Here is a 22500-nt window from a genome sequence, read left to right as displayed (position 1 = left end):
TCCAGAAGGTGACACAAGCTGGCTTATACTGTTTGTTTTTATAATGTAGGCTACACTTTGAACACATTATTATCATCTCACACTATTTGATAATTATCAGTATGTATACCTTGAGTTGTCAAATTGAAAAACATTTAATATCCTCTTTTAACTGAAGACTACAAAAGTCTTTGGCTCATGTATAATTATAAACATAAATATGTAACATTAGTATTGTATACTGTATGTTAGTATAGATGTATATTAGTAGTAATGTATGGTAATAATAATAAAAATGCTTGAATATTTCAAACCAATTCGTAGGTAGTTTATGACTCTATTTTGAAAAACTAAAAATGCACCATTGTAAAGGAACACAAATGTTTGTTTGTTTCTGCCACAAAAAGGATACTATTGTTTTGTTTTGAAAAATATTACAATATGACAAAATGCTCACATTTTTAATTAAAATGTTTTTGGTGACTTCACAATGCAAAACATTTCTCATAGTGTAATAACCTCTTACATTTTGCCAAAAAACATTATTATATTATGCGCTCTTATATAATGTAATAATTGTGACGTTTTGAGAAAAATTCTAAATTAGAATTTTCATTTTTGGGTGAACTGTCACTTTAACCGTAATATACTGCTCATGAGAACCACTGTTCTAATGTGTTTACAAAGGTAAGTGTTTGTAAAGTGAACCTCTAGCAGCTCATCTCCAGGGTGTATGACTCCTGTCTGTCCCACTGGACCCTCGGGCAGTATAGAGCATATATAATGATGACCTTCCTTATCCTCCAGACTCACACCAAGACCACTGCTCTCACTGAACTTCTGGACCTGGACCACCTACACCAACAATACCATACTCATAACAATGTAAATATAAACACATTACCATATATATTGACGAACAAACACCTTAATAGACATGCACATATATCAAAAACACAAAGAGACATAGATGCATGTTGACACAAATCCCAGCCATGGAATATAACAGTCAGCAGGACAGGACAGAATACAAATGAGACGCACCGTGACTTCATATTGAGGGCCCAGTCTGCTTTGCCACTTCTTCTTCAGTGTTGCCTCCTCTTCCACAGATAGTCTGGCCGCTAAAACATCACACAGTCAATACATTAATGTCATAATGAATGTAGAGTATAGAACAAGAATGTCCAAATGGCCGATTCAGTGATTTATCATCATTGTCGAGTCATGAACAACTACAAGCTAGATATCAAAAAGCAGAAAACAAGAAATCTTAAAGGATTGTTTCCGGTTTATTTGAAACTTAATGTCTATGTCGGTTACTATAGATGTCAAAATGTGATACACTTACAATGGAAGACTAGCAGGCTAGCTGGCAGCACCAAGAATATATGATGTAACTACGACATCATTTCGAGAGGACAACCACTTAAAGGTGCACTACACATTAAAACGTTTTACCCCTAGGCGGTCTGGGTAGCTCAGCAAGTATTGACGCTGACTTTCACACCTGGAGTCGCGAGTTCGAATCCAGGGTGTGCTGAGTGACTCCTGTCAGGTCTCCTAAGCAACCAAATTGGCCCCGTTGCTAGGGAGGATAGAGTCACATGGGGTAACCTCATCGTGGTCGCTATAATGTGGTTCTCGCTCTCGGTGGGGCGCGTGGTGAGTTGTGCATGGATGCCACAAATGCCACAGAGAATAGCGTGAAGCCTCCACACGCGCTCAACATGTCTCCATGGTAACGCGCTCAACAAGCCGCGTGATAAGATGTGCGGATTGACGGCGATTGAGGTGAGTCACTACGCATAGAGTGCATTGGGAATTCCAAATTGGTGAGATAGAAGATTAAATTAATCATGTCTGATTGTGAATAGTGAATTTCTACAGTGGCATTAGTAACTTAAAACTATTGCTTTTGAATAATGCTGCATCCACACCACTAGGTGTCAGTGTACGTCCAAGATGGTATAGTCCACAAAAAATACTGGGTGCAACTTTAAATCTTATTAGTAACGCTTAACAAGAATTTCCAACTCCTGGAAAACTAGTCCCACCTGGGACCATTTAGATGACCTTGCAGATAAAGTAAGTAACAAACACTTGTTTTATTCAACAATTCATGTAAATGCTTTAACAAACGTAACATTTCTGCTTTAAAACCCTCTGGTATGCTTGTTTGCAAAGCTTCCGTTTCAAGAGCATTTCCTGTTCGCTCTTGAAACTAGTCAAATTTGTTGTATGTGTTAAATAACAGCATGCCACAGAAACAGAAGTTGTTATTATAATCTAGAAAGAAAAGGCTACGATGAAGAACGCATGAACCAAACGTATGAATGAGTGTAACTGACACACTGACTAAGTGTAAAACAGTTTCACTAACTGCGCTCTTTGTTGAAGTTGAGGTCCCAGCGTTCAGTATAGAGAACTTTCCCCGGGGGCAGAACTGGCTTTGACACTGGTAGGCATGGGGGCGATGGAGGGGGCAGGAGACCCAATGGGGTCAAAGGTCTCTGGGAGTTCGTGGATGTTGTAGGCGTTGTTTGAGTTTCATATTGCGAGCCCTTTCTCAGAAGAGATGTATCCTCATGCTGGCCAGAAAAGTGCAGAATTTCTTCCACTTTCTGTTCACTGCTGTCACGAAGACTCTGACCATCCACCTGAACACACACACACACACACAACAAAATGACAACACAAGTTACCTTGCATAACCCTACACACACACACACACACACAATACAAATCCATGTCATGTGATTCACCTTCAGGGTGGCCACTAAATGTTTACAGATCTTCGAAGATTTTAGTTGTTGTCTTTTCATTATTATTATAATTTCAATGAAAAGAGACTTTTATTTGGAGCTCTAATGCAATACTGTATTACTGATTTTACTGTATTAAAAAAAGCATACACATATCTACGATGTAATTTGTCACACAAAAATACCAACAGCAGTTCTCAACTGATTTTGCTGGTTTAGACTATACATCGGACATCAAGTGGCAACCAAACCCAAGTTCAATGCCAAAAGTAGTCTGGGTCATATTTCCTGGTTTTCCAAATTGAGGCATGTCATACCCAGGTATGTACCCAGGTAGGCATCTGTCTTTTTGGCTAGCTTCTACAAAGTTACAGATGATTTTGCACCAAAGTTGCACAGATGCATAGTCTTTGACATCAAAAACAAAATATATTCTAAGCATTTTCTCCACCTTTTAAAAGTTGATAAGTCTATTTATCATCAATCCTCGCATCTTATCATGTGGCTTGTTAAGTGAGTTACCGCGGAGACGTAGCATACGCTATTCTCCACGGCATCCACGCTCAACTCACCACGCGCCACACCGAGAGCAAGAACCACATTATAGCGACGACGAGGAGGTTAACCCATGTAACTCTACCCTCCCTAGCAACCGGGTGTTTTGGTTGCTTAGGAGACCTGGCTGGAGTCACTCAGCACGCCCTGGATTTGAACTCGTGACTCCAGGTGTGGTAGTCAACGGCAATACTTGCTGAGCTACCCAGGCCCCCAAGTTGTTGTTTTCTTACACTAATGACAGATTTACATTTATACAAACACAATACAAGCAGCAATGTAATTAATCATACAGAGTGCTTCCATTGAGCCTTAGACAAACACTGCAATGAAAACAACCGTCACACACCACTCCCATGCATAAACACTAACACCCACATATACACATATAGCGACAGTGTGAGCGGTAATTGCCAAAAGCTCAGCCTGAAACCTCTGTAAAATTAATTCAAAAGGGATTCACCACCAATTTACCCTTAGAACCATTAAAAGTACTGTTTGCATAGTTATGCATACACGTACATAAGGAGTCAAAGAATAAATGAATGAAATAACATGCCTTAGTACACATTTGGCTGCAGTTTCCCAGTAAAATGTCCAGCAAGGGGCGCAAAAAGCAAGTGAAATGGTGTCGTGATCGGACGAAGTTTTAAAAGTGAATATTAGATTGTTTAAATGAGTACAAAGTACCTCCCTAACCTAAAACCTTAACCTACACCTAACCAAGTGTGTCCTAAAAGCAAATGATTGGTGAGCAAAACAGACTTACGCTTAACCAACACCTAAACCGAACCGATAGTGTCCTAAATGCAAATGATTAACCAACACCTAAACCGAACCGATAGTGTCCTAAATGCAAATGATTAACCAACACCTAAACCTAACCGATAGTGTCCTAAAAGCAAATGGGACATGAAAAGTACATTTCCTGAAGCAACCATTTTTGTCTCACTCGTCAGCTTGCGTGCACTTCCGAACACTCTATAAAGTGAGCTACCACACGAGCGAATCATGTTGGAATTAGTGTGTATATGTAGGTGGGTCTGTTATGCAAGTGTTAAAATTTACAATTTTTCAATGAGCACAAGCCCAGTCCTGTGCTCGAGCCCCTCTGTTATGGACAGCACACCAAATCTGTTTAGCTCAATGTGCTACTGTGGAGCGGAGGGGGGCGGGGCCGGGCTAGAATGTCGCGCGCCTGGTCTCCAATCGGCCTGATGGGGCGCGTGAGGGATAAAGGCGGCCGGTGATGACGGTTCGAGAGAGAGAGAATTATGGGCATGTCCGTCATGTGTGTATTTATGTTTGTGTGTTTTGGTTTTGAGTTTGTAAAATGGCAGGCAAAACTGCTAAAAATACATAGATTTGCCCCTTGAAGGTCTCTGCGTTGTTCTGTCTTTTCTGAGCACTGAAGTAAAGCAATTATTGTTAATAATTTGCACTTTACAAATTCATCCCGTTATTAATTTTATCTGACTCCAATTTTATATTAATCTGACTCCAATTTTATATTAATCTGACTCCAATTTTAAGTTGACCTCTGATTTAGATTAAAGCTCTAAATTCTTTCTGATTATTCTTTTATTTTAATCATTTAAGTTATTGATTACTCTGAATCCTCTTCTATTCATTTACCTTTTGATCAGTTTCTAATGAGATTCAAACTGATAGTCTTTAAGTGGCTTCCTCCTACATTAAAGCTTCAGTTATGATAGAAATGATTCTTAAAATGGGATTCTCCTGCTCGGTTCCTCCAGAGCGGTTTCTCCTATTTTAAAGACCCAGTATTGATATAAATGATTTCAGAGGAATACAGAATAAATCAAAAAGTAACAATTTATTTGCCAGGTAGGATTTAAAACACAAGTTAAAGAAGCAAGTCAAAGAACATACCTGGCAGTTGAGAAAAGTACATGTAATTGCAAAGCATGGGAAATCTGAATGCAGATTCCTATTATTACAGTTACACACATTGAGGTGTGGGATCATCTGACTACAGAGAACCTTGAGCTCTGGGCCAGCCTTCCTTAAATATCCAGACAGAATACACATTGTGTACCAAATGGTATTATCCTTTGTTCAATGAGAATTTGGGGGTGAAAGGGTTCTTGGCTTCCTGGTGTTAAACCTTCAAGGAGGGGGATAGGCCTCCAGAATTATTCAGTATTTGGCATAGACCTTATAACTTTGTTGTCATTAAGTTTTATAAAACTGGGGACAAAACACTATACCAGATGCACCGAGACATTTTAAATGATACCAAACATGTTACAAAAGTTACATTATTTGTATACATCAGATATGGTACATACAGATCTTAGGTGAGTTTGGGGTGATTCTGGGCTTAAAGGGAATGGATGAGGAGGAGGAGAGGGAGAGGGAGAGAATGGGACAGATGTGGAAGGGCGACATGAGGTGTGATTTTTCAGTCTTCGCTCAGTGGGGTGTGGTGCCTCAGGAAGCATTTGCTATTTGCCTTTGAATGCAAACACATTGGCACCCCGCCTTACAGTCCGCTCTCTGGCCAAGTGGGAAACTCAATAGTTTCTGCGAGGTCACTATTAGGCGTTCAAGGTGCCAAGTCCATTTTGTCGCTTTGTATGCATCTGCAGAACACCTAGTCCCACCAGATACATGTAGCAGGTGGATAATTGGGTTTGTCCCTGAATGTGTCTGGTTGAGGTTAGCACATGTGTTCAGTTCATCGAATCCATCAAGGCTTTTTTGGCTTGTTCAGTGGACATGTCATTCCATCATGGAGCTTCTGGTGGTACCTTCCCTTTGATGATGATCTGACTCTTAGAAGAACTCTGCCACCTCCAGTGGTGGTCTTCTGGGCCAACCTCAATTAGGTGAAGGAGTTCTCACTGGTAATGCATAAGCACCTGAACAGCATCTTAAATGACCATATAAAGACTGTACATTTATGAGTTTAGTGTCGATTAGGAGAAAAGGTTATAAGGTGTTACATGTACAAACAACATAATGGTGAGTTTCATGACAGCAAGTGCGACTGGTATATTGTTTCTCAGTACCCTTCAAGGTCATATACCCAATAATGTGATCCCATTTGATGATCTGATCATTCACTATTCCACCAATAGAGTGTACAGTAGTGGAATTTGGAAATACTTGGTCTGGATGGTTTAAAGGAAAGGTGACAAAAACCCAAGGCAACCAGTACATTCATCACCAATATTCATTATTGCCATGGATATTTGGTCTGAATAAATTACAGGAAACATACCACAGAGTCAGTATAACTAGTATCTTCTCCAGTGGTATGCGTCATTTTGCATATAGTAATAATAATTATTCTATGAGTGTAGAATCACAGGTATAGATATATATAATAATCACAGTGCTAATTCAAAATTATCCAATGTGATTGATTTGCTGGCTAAGTCAAAATCGATGATACATGTCTATATTCAAAGTGGGTTGTGGATTGATTGAAGTGTCTGCACAATTTTTTATTTAATTTGATGCAGGCAGAAATGTAGAAATTTGGGTGGCAAGTTTGTTTGCAATTTGTAATTAAATCATCGATGTGTGACTGTAGCCATGCAAATGTCCATGCATATTACAGTATTTCAAATAAGTTGTTAGGAAGTTGTAAATAGTGCCTGTTTTATGGAAACAGGTTTGTAATGTCCTATATGTGAGAGCTATGTGTATGTGAGAGGCAGGCCAGATCTTCAGTGGATTAGTACTTTCAGAATCTAGGCCATTATTTTGTTCCATGATGTGTAGTGATAAAAGTGTGTGTTCTATGTTTAGGAGATGGGTGGAATCTGTTCTAGAACAATTTGGTGTTGCAAAATTGCGGTTCCGGGGCTAAACCGGGAGGCCATATAGCTATTTTTGTTTGTGTAGTGCTGTGAGGTGTGAAAGGCCTCTTTGAGTATTTCCACACCCATCTCCATCATGGCCAAATTGTTGTCCTGTCTTGAAGCAGGGGGATCAGAAACCTTTTTGCATCTGTCCCTCACGAGATTGTAATCTGAAATAGACAGAGAAAACAGTTAATGTTGAACCTTTAATTAATTTGCATTTAGACATGTGGTACTTTCTTTATTTTCCTCTGATGGTCAAAGCCAAACTGTTACGGACAGCTTTTAGTCTCATACTGCATGGTCTGTGTCATCAGGGGAAATAAGCATTTTGCTTTACAAAAACATATACCATTGTAATGTCTAATGCAAATTTAATTTCAGAGATCAAATTAGACTGAGCATCTTTGGTGATATTTTAGTGTAGTTTTGAAGTGTGTAGCACCTTAAGCTGCAGTTCATCTTTTTTGGTGATGTGTTTTCTGCTTAGCATTTTTTTTAAGGATGCTATTCACATGTTTGATCATCTATGATCTATGATCTCTGTGGTCTGTCAGGTTTGTAAGGGTTAGAATTTTGCACACACATTTTTCATTACTTGCCCAGTGAAATGGGTTCCTTGATCAGACTCGATTTAGATGGGCGCAACCCCAAGTGGAATGATTTGGTTGGCCATCACCCATGCCACAGTGTTTGCAGTGTTATTGCGGGTGATAATTGCTTCCAAACACTTAGAGAATATATCAATGATCACCAGGCAATAACGATATCCCCCTTTGGCACTGGGGAGTGTACCAATGAAATCCAACTGTAAGGATTCCCAGGGTCCCTTGGATGGGTCTGACCTGCGTAGATTAGGGCTTCCGGGTTTACCCTGATTCACTGTTTCACAAACTATGCATGTACTACACCACCTGTCGACATCAGAAGTCATTCCTGACCACCAAAATGGTGTTTGTATCAATTGCTGTGTTTTAACAGCAGGTATATGGGCATATTTATGGTACAGTTTGATTATGGGTTTTTTAAGAACTTTTGGAACCACATATTTCCCATCTCTGAGTATTATGTCTTCTGCGACAGTGACTAACTGATCCTGCTGTAAGTGCGGTGCAATCTCCCCCCAAGCTGACCACAAATCTTTCTGATATTGTTTCAGGTCGATGGGGGTGATTTGGGCCGCACTCACAGCAGGGGCAGGTAGTATGTCTGGTTGCCACTCATCTCCTTTCGTGGCTGTGATTTTGGCTAATTTATCAGCAATGTTGTTGTTTTGCTCGCGTTCGTTGGGGTTCCTGTTTATGTGTGTGGCAATGATGTTGTCAACCACATAGTCAGCTACTCTGTCTGCACCCAGTAGGGGGCCGAGTGTATCTTCCACAGTTGTGTGGAAGATTGCAGGGCTGTTGTGAGGGCCTTTTGGCATCCTTTCCCAAGTATACCAAGTTTGATTTACAGTAAAGGCTAATTTCCACTGGTCGTCACGCTTAACCTTGATAGACCAGAAGCCATTCTTGATGTCTAAGATTGTAAACCAAGAGGCTTTTGTTGAAATTTGTGATAATAGGGTAGAAGGATTTGCCACTATTGCAGTCGCTTTAGGCAGGACTTGATTCAGACGCTGATAGTCTATACAAAGTTGCCATTTTCCGTTTGATTTTGGTACTGGAAGACCCGGAGAGTTGGCAGATGAACTGCACTGTCGAACTACACCTCTTTTTTCAAGCTGTTGGACTCTCTCACGAACAGCAGCCTCCGCCTCTGGCTTAATGTGGTATTGCTCTTGTGGGAGAGGTGGCTCCCCCTCAATGCATACTTCAAAATCAATGAGGCCACGGGCGTGTTCGTGATTGGCCCAAACATTGCTATATTTATCCATTAGCAGTTGCATGGGGTCCGTTCTGGAAATGGACATAATGCTTTCCTTGTCTCGTGAAAAAAATGTTTTCATGGCTTTATTTGTTCGCAGTTCGATTTGTTTTTCAAAGCAGCGAACAAAAAAGCCATGTTTTTTCATGATGTCCATTCCCAACACGGTTCCCTCACTGCTGTCTGGTAAATACCAAAAAGGCTCTTCTACCATTATCATGCCTAAGTCGAGTTGAACTGGTTGTTTTTTGGTCGCGATCATTAGTGTGTCGTCTATGCCTCTAATTTGTATGTTTTCATTTGTTAGAGGTAAAGGAATGTTTGTGTAGGAGCATGCAGTGCCGGTATCGATAAGTATGTTGGCTAACCGGCCTCCAATGTTAGCCCTTAATTTGATACTGGTTGCCGCTGTTGATAATACTCCCTATTTCATTGGAGGCCACGCATCCCTATTGTATGTTATATTTCGACAGTAATAATTCGAGTTCAGCTTGGAATTCGGTGTTTTGTTGTTTTTGTCCCTGTTGTTGTTCCTCCATTTGTCGGGGAGCACTTGTGTTGTTTTGCGTACTCAAGGTATCTAAACGTTTGAGAATTTCAGTGTCGGTTTTGGAGGGTGCTCCCTTTCTTTCGCACTCAGCTTTTAACTGATAACAGTCCCGTATGTTATGACCTTTTCTTCTGCAATAATCGCATCGATGTTGGGTGTAATTAAATGTTTTCGTTTTTTCAGCACCCTTGCCCTCTGTCACCCACTGGGTTGCTGCAACATGATGCGATTTAGACTGATTGTGTCTATTTTCGATTTTAGATGCCCAGTCTACCACTGCTCTGTACGTGTTTTCAGCTGGGTCGGCACCACTCAAAAGAGCTTGTTGAACAGCGGGCCCTGCATTATTTTTTAGGAACTGAAGTAAAACTTCATGATCCCTATCTGCGGTTTCTAGGCCGGAGTATTCTTTGTACGATTCCCACAAACGCTCTGCATAACTTCCGAATGGTTCTTTATTTGATTGTTTAATGTTAACAATTTTGCTCCATTCTGCATGGCTGGGTCCTCTCAGATCTAGCAGTGTTTGTTTTAGTCTTTCGTACACTTCTGTGTTGGTTTCACGATCGCGTCTATTTATAATGCGTCCCGATTTCATTTCCTCATTCATTTTTGGTCTGAGTTCGTTCGGAATAGTTAAGAGAGCAATTTGCCATACGTCTCTGATCTCTAGATTGTAAACATTGGCCTGTAACATTAAGGTGTCCCAGTAAGGCTGGAATGGACCTCTTCTTGGCATCATGCCAATTATTTCTTTGTGTGAGCTGCATTCCTCACACGTTAAAGGACGACTGATAGTTGTGATGTCATCTTCCGCATTTGTTATTGTCTTAAGGACTGCGACTTGAACAGATTTTTTCGGAACATCGCTAGCTTTTTTCCGCGTCGTAACCGGGCTGCGTTCTTTTGTCCACAGAGAGGGACTATCCCCATGGGCTCGGTTACGAGCCCCTCTTGTGTGTTTTGCGTAAGCTAATGTTACCGCATCATCGTCGTCACTATCCTGTTTTCTTTCCGCATTAAAAGGTGAATTTATGGCTGCTTCTTTTATAGCTGATATTGGGAAGCCTGCGTTATCACAACACTCTTCTAAGGCGGATGCATAATTTCGACCTGATCGAAGTTTTTGTTGGAGATCATTGATCTGTGCTTCCAACGCATCTACCCGTCTTGCCCAGCTTTGCTTTTTATACACAAATGTGTCGACTTGAGCCCTCAACTTTTTAATTCTTCCGAACGCGATTTCTCTATATCTTTAATGTTTACTATAATTTGCTCCTTTTTCGCCATGGTGTCGATGTCGTTACGGCGAAGCAAGTAAACAATAGCGACGGGGTTTTTCGGTATTTAGATTTAGATTCTAGTCTCCGACCCTCCGTAGAGTACCATGATAAGATTTCATCATTACTCCATTTTAAATTTAGTCCTTTCTCGCGTAAACGAAAAAGGAGTTCTTTGAATTTTATGGCCAGAGCTTCCATTACCTCCTCATCTGCTCTGCTTCTATCATGTTCCTGATCCATGTTTTTGACTAATATCTTTAGCCCCACCGGATTTTTCGGTCTCCGGTCTAACAGTGGGTATTCCGACCCGTTCTATAAATGTGTCTATATGGGATGTGTCTGTGCTTTCCCTCAAAACTTCTAATAGGCAAAAAGAATAGACTTACCAGAGCTGATGTAGACAGAGAAGTAGAAGAAGCTCAAAACTCATCCTCTGTACCAAACAGGTTGTTGCGCTGAAAAGACGTCACTCGCTCGTTGGAGATCACGGAGGCAGGTCACCACTTGTAAAATGGCAGGCAAAACTGCTAAAAATACATAGATTTGCCCCTTGAAGGTCTCTGCGTTGTTCTGTCTTTTCTGAGCACTGAAGTAAAGCAATTATTGTTAATAATTTGCACTTTACAAATTCATCCCGTTATTAATTTTATCTGACTCAATTTTATATTAATCTGACTCCAATTTTATATTAATCTGACTCCAATTTTAAGTTGACCTCTGATTTAGATTAAAGCTCTAAATTCTTTCTGATTATTCTTTTATTTTAATCATTTAAGTTATTGATTACTCTGAATCCTCTTCTATTCATTTACCTTTTGATCAGTTTCTAATGAGATTCAAACTGATAGTCTTTAAGTGGCTTCCTCCTACATTAAAGCTTCAGTTATGATAGAAATGATTCTTAAAATGGGATTCTCCTGCTCGGTTCCTCCAGAGCGGTTTCTCCTATTTTAAAGACCCAGTATTGATATAAATGATTTCAGAGGAATACAGAATAAATCAAAAAGTAACAATTTATTTGCCAGGTAGGATTTAAAACACAAGTTAAAGAAGCAAGTCAAAGAACATACCTGGCAGTTGAGAAAAGTACATGTAATTGCAAAGCATGGGAAATCTGAATGCAGATTCCTATTATTACAGTTACACACATTGAGGTGTGGGATCATCTGACTACAGAGAACCTTGAGCTCTGGGCCAGCCTTCCTTAAATATCCAGACAGAATACACATTGTGTACCAAATGGTATTATCCTTTGTTCAATGAGAATTTGGGGGTGAAAGGGTTCTTGGCTTCCTGGTGTTAAACCTTCAAGGAGGGGATAGGCCTCCAGAATTATTCAGTATTTGGCATAGACCTTATAACTTTGTTGTCATTAAGTTTTATAAAACTGGGGACAAAACACTATACCAGATGCACCGAGACATTTTAAATGATACCAAACATGTTACAAAAGTTACATTATTTGTATACATCAGATATGGTACATACAGATCTTAGGTGAGTTTGGGGTGATTCTGGGCTTAAAGGGAATGGATGAGGAGGAGGAGAGGGGAGAGGGGAGAGAATGGGACAGATGTGGAAGGGCGACATGAGGTGTGATTTTTCAGTCTTCGCTCAGTGGGGTGTGGTGCCTCAGGAAGCATTTGCTATTTGCCTTTGAATGCAAACACATTGGCACCCCGCCTTACAAGTTTAATTAAATATTATTTATGTCGACAAGCCGGTTCTCACCTCCTCCTTGCCCATCTTAACCCCCTTACATTGGTGCCAAAACCCGGGAAGGAGGAGGGATGTCCGTCGCAGAGTCCTCGACACTACCGTCCACCCAGGGTAGCGCCACTGCCATCTGCCGGGTGACGGAGTAGCCCGACCGCCCGGACGTGGGGAACGGCTGCCGTCCACGGGACGAGTGGGGACTGGATTCCCCGACCTCCTGGAGCGATGGAGCCACTGCCAGGGGCGGAGGAGTGCCCTGCCATCCCCAGAAACGCGGAGGGGTCGAGGGAAGACCACCGTCTGCGAGGGGGGGGATTAACTCAGACAGGGGAGGAGGAATGTCCCCAGGTGCCGCCAGAAAAGCGGAGGGGCGTTCTGTCCGCTGGGGGTTGGAGGGTTGACTCCAGTTCGCCCGGAAAGGAGCGGCTGTTGTCCGCCGGAGAGTGTGGAGGAGTGCTCGAGGACCACGCGATGGTACATCAGAGAACCGGTGAGTGAGCTTCTTCTCTCTCTCCTCTCTCTCTCTCTGTCGCACCGTGTTGGCCTTTTTCCCTCGCCTATTTTTTTGTTGTCGTTGTTGTTTTCCCCTTCTGTCTCCTCCCAGGTCGAGTAAGGCGGGGATGACCTGATGGGGCGCAAAGCATGCCCCTCCCCAGGGAAAGAGGGGGGGGGGGGGGTGTAGGTCATGCCGGTGGCACCCTGGACTGAGGTATTGCCGGGAGGAGTGTGGAGCGGAGGGGGGCGGGGCCGCACACCCGGTCCCTAATCGGCCTGATGGGGCGCTCGAGGGATAAAGGCGGCTGGTGACAACGGTTCGAGAGAGAGAGAATTACGGGCATGTCCGTCATGTGTGTGTTTATGTTTGTGTGTTTTGGTTTTGAGTTTAATTAAACATTATTTATGTTGACAAGCCGGTTCTCGCCTCCTCCTTGCCCATCTTAACCCCTTTATTTTTTAAATTGTGATTTTTGAACTCACAGAAATGATGTGATCTCCAATGTGAATTTGTCCATCCTGATCCACTGTAAATCCCTTTAGTATGCTCTTCACTTCAAACCCACTGGACTCTAAAAACACACATAGGACACCAATCAACATTCATTTAAAAAGTGTCATTTGGACAGCACATAATGTATTTGTTTGTTTTTAACCTTTAAGGTATCTCTCAGACTAATGCGGACAATAATCTCTCACTTTGTTAAAAGATAACAGTGATCAGAAATCATACCTGCAGTCAGGTTGTCTGTTGATTTGGTGTCAAAATTGTTCTTGCAATTAGTGAATTCCACACTGAATGATTTTTCCTTTTGCTCTACTAAATCCTGTACAAGGAGAATGCATTTATTATTGGCTATTCAAACCTGTATGGTTTTGTACTTGCAAAATCATAATACAGCAACAGTGAAATTTGGCATTTAGATGATAACTGTAATTTAATCAAGAATAATCAGGGTTCCCACACTATTCGAGGCACAATTATTTTCCAGGACAATTCCAGGACATTTTATGCACCCAATAAGAGTTAGATTTAAGCAAAAACACATCCATTTAAATCAAGATTTATTTTGACGTTTCTGTGTATTTTTAATGGATGATCAGTTCACTACATGGCCCAATGTGATTATTAATCCCTGTAAAGCTTATTCAATTAAATAAATACATAGTCTGTATGTGCTGCACACTTCAGAGTGTCCATTTCTTCTGCATACTACATGTGGTAATCGTTGAATTATTGAAAATTAATTCACATCCCGAGGTGTGAATATGTCTAAAGTTTATAACTCAAATATTTTTGTGGTTTACGTAACAGCAATGTTGGAACGAAAAAATCTCATGTTGTACTATATCAATACTTTTAAACTATTTCGTCAGAGCAAAGCAGAGATCACTGCATCTTATCACGTGACTCGTTGTGCATGACACTGCGGAGACTCACAGCATGTGGAGGTTCATGCTACTCTCCACGATCCACACACAACTCACCACACGCCCCATTGTGAGCAAGAACCACTAATCGAAACCACGAGGAGGTTACCCCATGTGACTCTACCCTCCCTTGCAACCGGGCCAATTTGGTTGCTTAGTAGACCTGGCTGGAGTCACTCAGCACGCCCTGGACTCCACCGGTGGTAGTCAGCGTCAATACTCGCCTCCCAGGCCCCCACATCTGACTGCTTTGAGTCCAGTTTGAGAAAGGGACAGTTCACTTGTCATCATAATTTTTTTTTTTAAACCCAGTCAACTTGAATATTACTGGCGACCTGTCCAGGGTGTCCCCCGCCTTTCGCCCAATGTTAGCTGGGATAGGCTCCAGCCCCCCGCGACCCTGTACAGGATAAGCGGTTGACGATGGATGGATGGATGGAACTTGAATATTATATTACTGCATTGATAATAATGTTAAAGGTGTTGTAAGCAATTTTTTCATGGAAAAATATGCAAAAAAAAATTCCTACTCCCTTAAAGATATTAATGAAATAAGTGTCCTGAGATATCTCACCGGTCTCTGGGACAGCTGTAGACTTTCTAAATAGCAAACAAAAATGTGTCCGCTGACATTGACGCTTTTCACCTGTCAATCATTTTGCTCGTTCTCATAGTGTTGTCTTTGAAGTGGATCATTGAGGATATGATTCATAATGTTTGCCAGTCGAGGGCGCTATTGTGCCACAGGAACAAACAATGTTGCTCTTTTGCTCAGTTTTGGTCTCAAAATTATCTTTGGAGGGCGGAGCTTTGGAATGAGGAGCCATGGCTAATTCAAAGCTAAAATCGCTGACAGCACCGTTAAGAAATTATTATAGAAATATATTATTGTACAAGTATAATTATCATTATTTCAATAATAGTTTATTATTATTATGATTATGATTATACAATAGTAATTAATTTATTTAATCATTTCTTAACTTGCAATGCAGTCCGATCCCTCAAGCCTTTATTTTGGCGGGAGCTTTTATTTTAAAAACTGAAGAGACGCAAGTTTCTTTTGTTTGTAGTTGAGTTGACAACATAGTTTTAATGCAGTGAAATGCTCTCATCAAACCCACTCTCATATGGTTATTTTAAATGTGTATAGTAAATTGCAGCAACCAAACAAAGAGGTATGTGAAATTATGCACTGGGTCATATCGCGATTTCAATTTTATTTTGGGTAATCGTTCAGCCCTACTTTGCTCTATATAACCTACACAACCCCTTGTGTGTTAATGTCCTCTAATGTCAATCAGTGTGTGTGTGTGTGTGTGTGTGTGTGTGTGTGTGTTGTGATTTTAACACATAATTCATAAGATGTGTATCACACAGAACCAGGATCAGAAGTGTTTTGCACCTGTGTGTCCTGTTGCTGAGAGATTGGGGGTGAAAGGTCAACATCAGTGGTTTCCCTGGCGATGAGAAGTCTAACTTTGAAGCCAGCAAGACGGAGCTCACGTGCCACTTCCTCACTGCCCATAGAGGACACGTCCACATCACCGATCCTGAGGAGAAGATCACCGCTACGCAATCTACCATCCTGCATGCACAACCACACAGGTCAAGAGATCTGGGTGCAAATTAAGACTCCTCTTTAGAATTTTGTGTCAGAAATGTCAATAGCTTTCATCTCTCTGTTTGAATAATACAAAATTGGCACTGCAGAAATTTCCCACACTATCTATTTGCACAATCAAAACATTAACATTACATAAATGATTGTGCATGTGTCTATGAATACATCATGATTCATTCATACCTTTCCAGCTACCCCATCAGGTAGGATGGTTTTAACCATGGTACCAGTACTCCTCCCGCCCACAATGAAAAAGCCCAAACCCGATCCATCATTCTGTAGCTCAACCAGATGAACTTCTCGAGGCTGTGGAACAAACTTAATCAGTGGTATTATAATTAAGTATAGCCATGCTAATAGAAGTGGGCTTCATTTCATTGTAATTTATCGACTCCAGCCATTAGCAGGTATTCTTGCAGTCACATGAGGTTCTGCTCACAGCAAACACCAAAACTAACAACCTTGTGTAAAGGAAAGCTCATGTATAAGATTGTAATGTGTTGTACTGTATGTACTGTGAGTTCTGTAACATATAATAATAGATAGTTATAAGATTTAAGACAGTTATGAAACAGCTACAGAGAAACAATTTGTCAGGTACACTTCCAGTCAAAAGTTTGGACACTTTTTACTACTCATTTTTTATTACTACCATTTTCCACATAAAACAAATGCAAAAATGCGAATAATATATTGAAAAAAAAGTTAAATCACAACTAGCCTCTACAAAGCAGAAGAATTTTAACTTCCACAAAGTAGCCACCCTTTGCCTAGATTGTTGCACATTCACAGTAACACACATTCACACGAGAACAAAAGATAAGGAAAGCACAGGGCCCAGATGGTGTTTCACCCACTTGTCTAAAATCGTGTGTTGACCAGCTGCCCCCATCTTCACACAGATATGCAACAGATGCAACAGATCACTGGAGCTGTGCGAAGTTCCCTACTGCTTCAAATGCTCCACCATTATCCCTGTCCCAAAGAAACCCAAAATCACAGGACTTAATGACTACAGACCCATCGCGCTGACGTCTGTGGTCATGAAGTAATTTGAGAAGTAATTTGGTGTTGGCCCACCTGAAGGAATCACTGGACCCTTTCTGGATCCCCTTCAATTTGCTTATCGAGCGAACAGGTCTGTGGATGATGCAGTTAACATGTGATTGCATCATATCCTGCAACATCTGGACAGACCAGGGACATACGCAAGGATCCTTTTGTGGACTTCAGTACGGCTTTCAACACCATCATACCAGCTATTCTCCAGACTAAATTAAACTCTCTAACGCTCTGCTTCCGCATCTATCTGTCAGTGGATCACCAGCTTTCTGACAGATAGGCAGCAGTTAGTGAGACTGGGGAAATTCACTTCCAGCACCTGTACGATCAGCACTGGTGCCCCCCGGGGATGTGTGCTCTCCCCACTACTCTTCTCCCTGTATATAAATGACTGCACTGCCAAGGGCCCCTCTGTCCCGCTCCTGAAGTTTGCAGACGACACAACTGTCATCTGCCTCATCCAGGATGACGATGAGTCTGCATACAGAAAGGAGGTTGAACAGTTGTCTGTCTGGTGCAGTCAAAACAACCTGGAGCTGAACACAATCAAAACAGTGGAGATGATTGTGGACTTTAGGAGGAACACCCCAACATTGACCCCCCCCCTCACCATTCTGAACAGCACTGTGGCATCAGTGGAGTCATTCAGGTTCTTGGGCACTACCATCTCACGGGACCTGAAGTGGGAGACCCACATTGACTCAGAAGTTGTACTTCCTTTGCCAGTTGAGGCGGCTAACCCAGCTCTACTCAGCAGTCATTGAGTCTGTCCTGTCTGGTTTGATTCAGCTACGAAACCGGACATCAGAAGACTACAAAGGACAGTTCAGAGTACTGAGTGGATTATTGGTTGCCCCCTGTCCTCCCTTCAAGAACTGTACACTTCCAGAGTGAGGAAAAGGGCTGGTAAAATCACTCTGGACCTCACTCACCCAACCCACTACCTTTCTGAACTGTTGCCTTCTGGCTGGTGCTACACAGCACCAAAACACCAGAACCATCAGGCACAAGGTTTCTTCCCTCAGGCTATCCATCTCATGAACAGTAAAAACTGTCCCACTGAGCAATAATTATGAGCAATACACAGCTTAGTTTTATTTATATTTATCCAACATATCTTACCACTTCTACCATTACATTCCCTTACACTATCTGTATATAACAGATTTGTATTTGTACATACGTGTGTATATATATATATATATATATATATATATATATATATATATATATATATATATATATAGTATAATACCACTGATTAAGCTTGTTCCACAGCCTCGAGAAATTCATCTAATTGATCTAAAGAATGATGGATTGGGTTTGGGATTTTTCATTGTTGGCAGGAGGTGTACTGGTTCCATGATTAAAACCACACTACCTGATGAATGAATCATTATGTATTCACAGAGTGATACAATGACACCTGGGATGGAGAGGTTTGGCGACCTTGGTGTGCGCACGTGTCCATTTGTACAGAGATGATTTCACCTCTAAAGAACTAACTTATGCAAAACAATAACCAAAACAAATGTTTGCCAAAAAAAGCAATATCGAGTGGGGTGGTCAATGGGGTTGCCAGGCTTCGGCCACCCCTGGCCACCCCCTAGCTCCGCCACTGTATCTAGCCAGCTTCAGTGGGTAACCAGGTGAGAGCTGCAGGTGATATGGCTGCTGGCATTAATATAAATTATGATTTTTCCTTTAAAGATATGCCTTTGGTTGAAAAGGTTCAAACTTTTGACTATAAGTGTATGTTTGGGAAATGTTGGGCACTACCATAGTTATATAGTACCAGATATAAGATGGTTTGCAGGTTATGAAGGAACCTTACACTGAATTGTCCAGCAAGGCCAGAGAGGTTTTCGACAGAAACAGTGTGGCTCATTCGTGGTGGTGGGCTGAATTTGGCTATTGGTCCTCTGGCTACAGTCAAGGTAACCATGGGGGCAGCTTCCTGCAGATCCTTGACAGCTCGCTCCTGTGTTACTGATGAGTCAAACAGCGTCCCATTCACTGCTAAAATCTGATCAGCCTCATGAAGACGTCCATCACTAAGACAGGAGAAGAGGGCAGGAAAGAGCTGTAGATCTGATTGAAATGCTCAGACTTCACTCAGTAAATGAAAGCTCCAGAATAATGCAGCACTGATCTCTTATAATCTGTGAAGTTTTGCTGTATTTGAATCAATGTCTGTGTTTATAATTTACCTGTAAGCCACTAAGCCTGACTGAATCTCCTGTATGAAGATACCTTGACCACCACTGTCTTCAGTCTCCACGGCAATAATGCTGATGCCTAAAGCGCTCTCTCCCTTCTCCAGGTCAAATCTAAGCACAGTGCGACCCTGACAGAGAAATAGAGAGAGAGAGAGAGAGAGAGAGAGAGAGAGAGATTAGAGAGAGAAATAAACTGTTGGTTTTGTTAAATGCAGTGCTGAAATGATGAACATGTTTTGGTAAGTATATGCCAGTTAGCTGAATATTGCTTCTCTTTCCTGGATGATGGTGTTCTGAGGTACTATGGTGACCAGATGACCATGATTAAAATTCGGGACAGGTTATTGATTTAGGGTATGTTCAAAAACCTAGTGAGCATTTTAAGGCACCACAGATGTGCTCCCGATGTTGGCTGAAGGCTTTTACAAATAGCAAATAGTTTTTCTAAAAAAAAAACTATTTTTTTTATTTTTATTTTTTGTTGTTAAATGAGTGGTGGTGGCATAGTGGGCTAAAGTGGTGGCATAGTGGGCAATGAGTGGTGGCATAATGGGCAATGAGTGGTGGTGTAATGGGCAATGAGTGGTGGCATAGTGGGCTAAAGTGGTGGCATAATGGGCAATGAGTGGTGGCATAATGGGCATTGCCCATTATGAGTGGTGGCGTAATGGGCAATGAGTGGTGGCATAATGGTCAATGAGTGGTGGTGTAATGGGCAATGAGTGGTGGCGTAGTGGGCAATGTGTGGTGGCATAATGGGCAATGAGTGGTGGCATAATGGGCAATGAGTGGTGGCGTAATGGGCAATGATTGGTGGTGGCATAGTGGGCAATGAGTGGTGGCATAATGGGCAATGATTGGTGGTGGCGTAGTGGGCAATGAGTGGTGGCATAATGGGCAATGAGTGGTGGCATAATGGGCAATGAGTGGTGGTGTAATGGGCAATGAGTGGTGGCGTAGTGGGCAATGTGTGGTGGCATAATGGGCAATGAGTGGTGGCATAATGGGCAATGAGTGGTGGCGTAATGGGCAATGATTGGTGGTGGCGTAGTGGGCAATGAGTGGTGGCATAATGGGCAATGAGTGGTGGCATAATGGTCAATGAGTGGTGGTGTAATGGGCAATGAGTGGTGGCGTAGTGGGCAATGTGTGGTGGCATAATGGGCAATGAGTGGTGGCATAATGGGCAATGAGTGGTGGCGTAATGGGCAATGATTGGTGGTGGCATAGTGGGCAATGAGTGGTGGCATAATGGGCAATGAGTGGTGGCATAATGGGCAATGATTGGTGGTGGCGTAGTGGGCAATGAGTGGTGGCATAATGGGCAATGAGTGGTGGCATAATGGGCAATGAGTGGTGGCGTAATGGGCAATGATTGGTGGTGGCATAGTGGGCAATGAGTGGTGGCATAGTGGGCTAAAGTGGTGGCGTAATGGGCAATTATATTTTATATTTTATATATATACAAAATTATAACTAAATCCATTTTTATAGTAAAAATGTTGATGTTATTTAAAAGGATAGTTCACCTAAATATTCTTTCATCATTTAATCACCTTCATGCCATCCCAGATGTGTATAATTTCCCTCTGCTGAAGACAAATGATGATTATTTCGAAAAAATATCTCAGCTCTGTGGATGAGCGGCAGATCAATATTTAAGCTTTTTTTGTTTTGTTTTTTTACTATAAATCTTTTCACTGCCAGTGAAAGTGGGAAAAAAAGGTATGAAATATTGATCTGTTTCTCTTCATTACAGAAGACATGGATTTAACCACTGGAGTCTTATGGATTACTTCTATGCTGCCTTTATGTGCTTTTTGAAGCCTTAAAGTTCTGGCCACCATTCACTTGCATTGCATGGACCTACAGAGCTGAGATATTGTCCTAAAAATCTTCATTTGTGTTCCTCAAATTAAATAATAAAGTCTGGGATGGCATGAGGGTGCGGAAATAATGAGAGCATTTTTATTTTGGGGGTGACCTCTACCTCTTTTAGTAGTTATTTTTAAACATAAGGGGTGTAACAGTTCGATTTTCTGATATAGATCAGTTCAGCTGTCACTGTGACTGTCAACTAACAAACACCATGAGTGTTCAACATGACATACTCCAGAGATGTGTTCAAAAACAAATGGTAAATGTCTGCACTTATATAGCGCCTTTTTAACTTTAGCGGTATTCAAAGCAATTTACACTGTGTCTCATTCACCCATTCACACACCAATGATGGCAGAGCTGCCATGCAACGTGCTAGTCTGCCATTGGGAGCAACTTGGGGTTCAGTGTCTTGCCCAAGGACACTTCGGCATGTGGAGTCATGTGGGCCGGGAATCGAACCGCCAACCCTGCGATTAGTGGCCGACCCACTGCGTTTTGCACCGAAGTAGATCACTAAAATGAATTAGCATGAAGGCATCTAAACGCTGTCACTGCAGGAAAAATTGTTCATGTACCCTGAAATCGACCCTATTACTGACAAGCGCCATCCCCATCAGAGACATTTGTGGTGCAACGGATAACGCACTGGTCCCGTGGAAACCAGGAAGTGATTGCGTTCACATAATCAATGATGAGAGCGATTCGGAGGTTGAATTCGGATTCTATGCTAGAACGAATCATCCCAATTGTAACAAGGCTGGTAAAATAGGAAATGTCCCCGGTTTATTGGAATGTACCTGGGCCATGGATTGCAGCACTGAAATGTCCTCAGTGATGCAGGGGGCAAAAGTCACATGGTTAGTGGATCGACAGCTGTCACTGCGTTGTTGGGCCGAAAGGTAGGAGTCTCTGTGTCTCAGAGTGAAGGAGGGGTGGGATGCGCTCAAACCATCCACATCATCGCTCACAGACGATGCTCTGGGAGAAACCTACACAAACACAAAGCCAAAGTGATGTAGCTAACTGGTGTTCTCTTAAGTACGTTGTCAGCAATGTGGTTATTTTGACAAATTGGAGTGATATTTAATGCTTGTTTATCAAGAGCATTCTTCCTGCAAAAATGCTTTGAGAGAGATGCATCTTCCTTCATCTGTTCAAGTGCATAATCCGATGTTGAGTTTAGCTGTTATCTGTTAGTGCTTCATCACTGTGTCAAGTTGAGAAATATGCTGTAACAA

General features: G+C 41.7%; 2 protein-coding genes across 4 annotated transcripts in view; one reads left to right on the top strand and one right to left on the bottom strand.

Annotated features, from left to right (window-relative positions):
- Positions 1-22500, top strand: part of LOC127652078 (histidine-rich glycoprotein-like) — a 133654-nt gene that overhangs the window by 8928 nt on the left and 102226 nt on the right. The gene's annotated exons all lie outside the window — the stretch shown is intronic.
- The window catches only part of LOC127652072 (multiple PDZ domain protein-like), a 53295-nt gene that overhangs the window by 21138 nt on the left and 9657 nt on the right, over positions 1-22500 (bottom strand). For all 3 annotated transcript variants that reach the window (XM_052138130.1, XM_052138128.1, XM_052138129.1), the window contains exons 4-13: positions 22060-22251; positions 19373-19509; positions 18997-19216; positions 16284-16406; positions 15882-16064; positions 13779-13872; positions 13529-13617; positions 2363-2639; positions 1024-1103; positions 688-834 (exon numbers count right to left, since the gene is read on the bottom strand). In XM_052138130.1, coding sequence (XP_051994090.1) covers positions 688-834; positions 1024-1103; positions 2363-2639; positions 13529-13617; positions 13779-13872; positions 15882-16064; positions 16284-16406; positions 18997-19216; positions 19373-19509; positions 22060-22251 — 1542 coding nt within the window. The remainder of the gene's footprint in view (positions 1-687; positions 835-1023; positions 1104-2362; positions 2640-13528; positions 13618-13778; positions 13873-15881; positions 16065-16283; positions 16407-18996; positions 19217-19372; positions 19510-22059; positions 22252-22500) is intronic.

The sequence above is a fragment of the Xyrauchen texanus genome, chromosome 11 (genome assembly GCF_025860055.1).
Source record: "Xyrauchen texanus isolate HMW12.3.18 chromosome 11, RBS_HiC_50CHRs, whole genome shotgun sequence".
Taxonomy (NCBI): Eukaryota; Metazoa; Chordata; class Actinopteri; order Cypriniformes; family Catostomidae; genus Xyrauchen; species Xyrauchen texanus.
This window is presented reverse-complemented; position numbering and strand designations above follow the sequence as displayed.